At 41.4% G+C, this 6,965-nt stretch overlaps 1 protein-coding gene across 1 annotated transcript in view; it reads right to left on the minus strand.

Annotated features, from left to right (window-relative positions):
* Positions 1-6,965, minus strand: part of TEKT3 (tektin 3) — a 62,656-nt gene that overhangs the window by 19,364 nt on the left and 36,327 nt on the right. Inside the window, exon 5 of the mRNA XM_006877272.1 lies at positions 4,036-4,258. Within this exon, the coding sequence (XP_006877334.1) occupies positions 4,036-4,258 (223 nt within the window). The remainder of the gene's footprint in view (positions 1-4,035; positions 4,259-6,965) is intronic.

A 6,965-nucleotide genomic window follows, 5' to 3' on the forward strand; every position in this document is an offset into this window, starting at 1 on the left:
GCAACTGTCACAATTGTAAAGGTAGAAGTTTTGTAACAAAAAAAGGGGAGTGGTTAATATTGCAGTCCAGAAACAGAGGACCCTAGGACCATCAAGACCCTAGGAACGCACAAATAGAATGCGGGACCTTATCCAGAGAAGCAGCAGTGCCAGAGATGGAATCAGAGATGGGGGCATGGAGAGGGGGAGCGTCTAAGGACTCTAGATTCATCTGTTATGCCCAGAGTTCAGGGTCCCCAATGACCACCCAGGAGCTGTCACAGATGTAAATACATAAGGGTTGTTTATTCAAGCTCGAGCCAGGTCTCTAACCACATCGGACGCAGAGGATTAGGGAAAGAGCCTAGAACGCTTTGTCTGCAGGGTTTTTATAGAGTTTTCAAACAGCTCAGGTTTCTCAGCTTTACAATCTTTGGGTTGGTTAACAATCGGCAAACTATAAGATGTTACAGTTTAATTGGTCAGGACTGGTGGTCTTTGTTCTTAGGCTAAGGTAAAGGAAAACATCTGGCCTCTGGCCTTGAGCTGCCTGCCTATATATCATTTTCTCAGAGCTAGAGGACGTGCTAAAGCTTATATACAAAATGGATTCTTCTCTTTGGCCCTACACATCAACTAAGAAGAGAAGGACTAAGAACTGGTGGCCAGGAGCAGACTTGCAGAATGTGCCCTTTGGGAATGTAATTTATTATATATGCCTGAGTGGGTTTTTTTGTTTGTGTGTATTTTAAAAAAAGCTAAAGTGGATAGAGAGAAATACTTTTAACTGATGGTATATGGAGGGGATTATAATCAATGTAATGAAACAAGTTTTATGAATTGTTGAATGTGAAACTGATGCTGTGCACTGTAAACTTTCAATCAATCCACAATAAAAACCTTAAATTAAAAAAAAAAAAAAGTGCCCGAAAAAAAAACACAATGGCTTTTGTCAGGAAAACCATAATTCTCAAACCGATATCTTTACTTTTTAACACGTTAAAGAGGTCTTTTGCAGCGTATTAACCCAATTTCTTGATAGCTGCTTCAGTAAGTGTTGATTGTGGCTCCAAAAAAAATTAAGTCTTTGACAACTTAAATATTTTCTCAGTTTATACTGATGCTATTTATTGTTTCAGCTGTGAGAATTTTTGTTTTCTTTACATTGAGATACAATTCATACTGAAGGTTGTAATCTTTGATCTTCCTTAGTATGTATTTTAATTCTCTTTGCTTCCAGAAAGTAAGATTGTATAATCTGCATGTTGTGGGTTGTTAATAAACCTTTCACCAATCTTGGAAAAAAAAACAAAAACAAAACACCTCATGTTGTTACCATCACTCTCTCCTCCATGCCTCTCCAATCCCTCTCCTGATTATTTGTTGCCATAAATATTCCACTAACAGCATGTCCCCACTCGCTTCATTTTCTGCCCACCTAGTTTGAACTGCAAGGTGGCGGTTCAAGCTCACCAGCTGCTCCCTGGAAACCGTATGCAGGGTCGCTGTGGGTTGGAACTGACTTGATGGTACTTACCAACAACAGTCTCCTGATAGCTCCTATATTCTGTCTCTGGCTCTAGTTGTACTGATGAAACTACACTCTCAAAATCACCAGGTCCTTCCTCTGTTTGAAACCCTCACTTTACTTGTCTACACTGGCCAACTGCTGCTTACTTCCTTGCCTTTCTTTCTAACTACTAGTCATTTGCTTTCATTGTATGGTTTTACCCTTGAGCCACATCTCTCTTCTTTCCTCTTCCCTGGACATCTCATAACATCCAAGCCAGCCAGGAAGTCTTAAATCTATCACTTAAGATTTGGTCTCCCTTCCAAGCTTTCAACAATCTGCTAAAAATCATTGTTCCCATCACCCCGGCTGACTGAGATGTCACTTATTGCCTAGAAAGCCACCCTTCTCTGACCACTGAAAACAGTTTCTGCTAAACAATTTGGTGCTTTATCTATCAACTCCAAGGGGTTCTTTTTGCACTTTTCTAATGGAATTTATTATTGTCTGTGTTATGGTTATATATATGCATGTCTTCTCTCATGCTAAGATACAAGAGAGGCAGAGACGACAATGTGCTGTTCATATATGCATACATCAAAGTTCCAAGCATGGTATCTTGAATGTAGACTTTTGATGAAATAAAGAACTCTGCATTGCAACATATAATGAAGTGTCTAAACTGATTAGGGGAAAGAATCCAGACCATCACAAAGCCCGTTCCTATGAGGCAGAGGTCAGGTATCTCTCCGCCCTCCTGTTTCTCCTTTATTCTGATACCAGTCACTCCCCCCACAGCATTCTACTTCTCTACAGGGATCAATAATTTGATGCAACGGCCACACAGAATCAATAACCATACTCAAAGTTAAGTGGTTTATTAGGGAAATAACAGACTACAACTTGGGTCAGGAGCAGCTTGGAAGTAACAGAAAACAGGATTGGAATCAGGAAGCACATGGGCAAAGTCTGAAAAGAGCTCGAAAGTGGAGAATGCTTCCCTCCTCTTCCTTAGCGCAAGATAGTTTCTGATTAGGACAGCTCTCTCAGCTGCTCTCTGCCATTAGGACTCTAACTGCCTCTAACTGGCCCAGCGTACTGCCCATGTGCTGCCCACTCAACTCTGTTAGTTTCTGTCTGCCATCAGGCCTTTGCACCGTAGGTCTTGACTGCTAAACGGCCCAGCTCACAGCCAGTTCAGCAGCTTTGGGACTACTCAGCTTCTATGTGACTCAACTGTTCTACTAGCCACTTGCTTTCATTGCATGGTTCTATCCTTGAGCCACATCTCTCTTCTTTTCTCTTCCCGAAAGATCTCATAATCATAAGACTCAGAGCCCATGCCAGCCAGCAACTCTTAAATTTATCACTTACACTTTGGTCTCCTTTCCAAATGCCCAGCTCTTACTTAGCCAGCACCTCTCTTTCACCCACAATGACTCTAAAATCTCTGTGCATCAGCTTTTTATACAGCCCAATCTTCCCCTTCCATTAATATCTTTGACAATTTGGCTCTAACCCCACTGTTCTTCTCTCCCAGGACACAGATCAACTGGGCTCTTTACAGACCTGAAAGGAACCTCTGATGTGTTACCTCCAAGGCTTTGGTCAAGATGGTACCCCACCTGGAATGTTTATTTCTTCCTCTAAGCCCCAATAACATTTTCTGTAGTGGTTACTTGGCAACCACCATTGTACTTTTCTGCTCTTGTAATTGTGTGATCGTTTCACCTGATGCAGCTCTTTTCCAGAAACATAAACTTTCTGGGACCACAAACTACATTTTATACTTTTCTCTACCTTTCACTGTATGTGGCACATGGGCTTGCTAAACAAATACGTGTTGTCCACAGAAGACATCATGGGAAAGAAAGATAAATTGCTGCACTCAGAAAAATGTGTTGTACGCAATTGTGAAAAACCATCTTATAGCAGCATGGCCAAGAGTGTAAGGTTTTCAGGAAAAGAAAGGATATGCAACTTAATCCACAGAAATAATCAGAATGTCAAGACTAACCCAAAGTATAGGAAGATCTCTTTGTTCATCTTGAAAAATACAAACTCTACTCGAATCCTTCATTTGAGTGGCACTGTAAAACCCTTAACTGAGAGCACTTAAAAATTTCAATCTTAGAAATATTTCAAGCTACCAAATCATTGCCTGTGTTTACTTTTGCATTCCATAATAAGGACCCAATATAATTTAATAGGAAACATTTCTACCATATGTTTTAATAACAAATGCACTCTCATTTACAATGATTCATTAAATTTTAATAATAATATTTTTGTTTCTCCTAAATACTAAGAATTTTGCATTACATAGTGTACTCTTTGTAATCCCCAAACTAATGGACTGTAATTCCATTTCAACACCTGGCTACCTGGTTAAACGAAGTGGTATACTTTGTACTGTTTTTTATTTTTCTTACTATGTATGCTATGCTTCATGTTGTCCTCTGGGTGTGTTAAAGGATTGTGGTCCCAGATCACCCTGCTCTGTTCAGGTCAGCTAAGGCATACCACCACCAAAGGAGTTGACTTACCTTTGGTAAGTGAATCTGAATCTTGTTTTTAGCATCTGCCGTCTCAGCAATACGATTCGTAAAGGACAGGTTGACTTTGTTGAACTGATTCCACATTTCATTGGCCGTCACAACCAAGAGGTTGTCAATGTCATGTCTTAGCTTGGTGGAGTCTGCACGTTCACTCTGGGAGCGAAGAATATTGTCATCGGTGAACTTGGCCCAGGACTCGGGCACAGAGACCCTGAGAAGAAGTAGAACCAAACAGTAGTGATAAGAATGAATTGGCCTAGACTAGGAATTGTTGTTGTGGTTATGTGCCGTGGAGTCAGTGCCGACTCATAGCGACTCCTGTATAAGGTTTCCGAGGCTGTAAATCTTCACGGGAGCAGAATGCCTCATCTTTCTCCCACGGAACAGCTGGTAGTTTCGAACTGCTGACCTTGCAGTTTGCAGCCCGATTCGTAACCACTACACTACCAGAGACAAGGAGCAGTGAACCTTTTTTTCTGCCAAGGGCCATTTGGATATTTATAACATCATTCACAGGCCATACAAAATTATCAACCTAAAAATTAGCCAAAACAATATCCGGATGGCTAGAACTGCAATTGCCATGGCAGGGCCAGACCAAATGATTTTGCGGGCCTTATATGGCTCACGGGCCAGACGTTCCCCACCCCTAGCCTAGGCGATCTGTAGGTTATGGTTATTTATCATTCTATGAAAGAAACAAATTAAAATCACTGGTCGGAATTTTCTGCCTGGAGGCATGGATGGATCAGTGGCAAAAATTCTCGCCTTTCCTGCAGGAGACCTGGGTGTGATTCGCATCCAATGCACCTCTTGCACGATCGTCCAGTGGAGGCTTTTGTGTTGCTGTGATGATGACCAGGTTTCAGTGGAGCTTCCAGACTAAGGCAGAGTAGGAAGAAAGGCCTGGCAATCTGACTTTTTAAAATAAGTCCGTGAAAACCCTGTGGACCACATGATCTGAAACACAGCCAATTTTGGACATAACAAGGGACTAGGCGGCATTTCAGCTGGTTGAGTAAATGAGTCAGGGGCCAACATGAGTCAGGGGCCAACATGAGTCAGGGGCCAACATGAGTCAGGGGCCAACAGCAAACAGCAGCAACAGTTTTATTGCATCAAATGTAAACTTCTGAGCAAAGCATGTTTTAAACTTTTTCTTAATTATTCTTATTTTACTGCTCATCAATTTTTCTATACAGTTGTTGTTAAGTGACAGCGAGTCTGTTGCGACTCATAGCGGCCCTGTAGAAGGTTTCCAAGGTTGTAAATCTTTATGGGAGCAGAAAGCCTCATCTTTCTCCCATTTCTATACAGTCCAACCAATGTATAAACGAGCGTATCTTCCAGTTCTTTTTTTGGGGGGAAGGGGAGGATTAAAGGTGTGTACGGATTTGTACGCACTCATTGTCAAAAAGAACACCTCAAGATCAATTTTGAAAGCAGCATTGTCTGTGATAGGGTGCTAGCCATATGCCCACAAGGAAGGTCAGTAACATTTTTATTCAAATCTATGAGCAAACCACTAAAGTCAAGGATCCTGAAATTGGAGTATTCTACCAACTTCTTCAGATATGCAATCAAAATACATTGATAATTATTGGTGATTGAAATGTGAAGATTGGAAACAAAATGGAAGGGTTGGTAGCTGGAAAATATGGCCTTGGTGATAGAAACAATGCAGCAGATAACATGATAGAATCAGCAAGGCCAATGGCTTATTCAGTGCAAATACCATTTTTCAACAACATTTTTGTTGTTGTTAAGTGCCGTCAAGTCGGTTCCGACCCATAGCGACCCTGAACAGGGTTTCCAAGGCTGTAAATCTTTACGGGAGCAAAAAGCCTCATCTTTCTCCCACGGAGCAGCTGGTAGTTTCGAACTGCTGACTTTGCAGTTTGTAGCCCGATTCGTAACCACTACGCTACCAGAGCTCCTACATAAAAGACAATTATCGGTTCTCTCGGCCTTAGCGCCATCTTGTGAGAAAGTGCGGAGTCATGAAAGCCAAGTGGAGGAAGAAGTGAATGTGCGGGCTAAAGCGCAAAAGAAGAAAGATGAGGCAGAGGTACAAGCAAAGGCTAGCGTGTGCACCCACGGAAGCCACAGCAGCAGGAATGTAGAATGCTGGAGGCCGTGACACTGGTGCAAGTTGACTACTGCTACTACCTAGAACTTAAGGCTCAGTGGGTCTAGAACTTCCATCGCCATTCTACAAATGCTACAAACACCCAAGACCCACCTTGCTGTACCAATTCAGTTTGTTTTGATCCTTTGTTATAGACCTATGACCTTCTGGACTAGTTCTGTTATATTGTGGCTGAATGTAATGTGTACAATAAATCATCTCTTATGTCTTAAAAAAAAAAACAAAAAAGGCAATTATATGCAGGGAATTATACGCCAGATGGAAGACAAAGGAATAAACTGACTACATCTGTGGGAAGAGACAATGGAAAAGCTCAATATCACCAGTCAAAACAAGGCCAGAGGCTGGCAGTGGAGCAGACCATCAACAGCTAATATAAAAGTTCAAACTGAAGCTGAAGAAATTTAAAACAACACCCTGAGTAGCTAAATATGACATTAAGTATAACCCACCTGAATTTAGAGACCATCTCAAAACCAGATTTGATGCATTAGACACTAATGACCAAAGACCAGAGGAATAGCTGTTGCAGACCGTGTAAGACTAGTCAGAGGTTCGAGGCTCTCTAGGGCCGAGTGTAACAAATGAGGCCACTGACAGTTAATGGCAAATTGCTTTCATCTTAATATTCAGTTATATATATTAAATTAATACACTGGAGCCTTTGACAATCCACAGATAAATGTGATATTTTCCTAAAGCCGAGACTAAAGGTTGCAAGGTTAAGCCTTTCTCCAAAGGTTTAACTAAAAATATCTTAGCTACTTCT

Source organism: Chrysochloris asiatica, unplaced genomic scaffold, assembly GCF_000296735.1.
Source record: "Chrysochloris asiatica unplaced genomic scaffold, ChrAsi1.0 scaffold00452, whole genome shotgun sequence".
NCBI lineage: Eukaryota > Metazoa > Chordata > Mammalia > Afrosoricida > Chrysochloridae > Chrysochloris > Chrysochloris asiatica.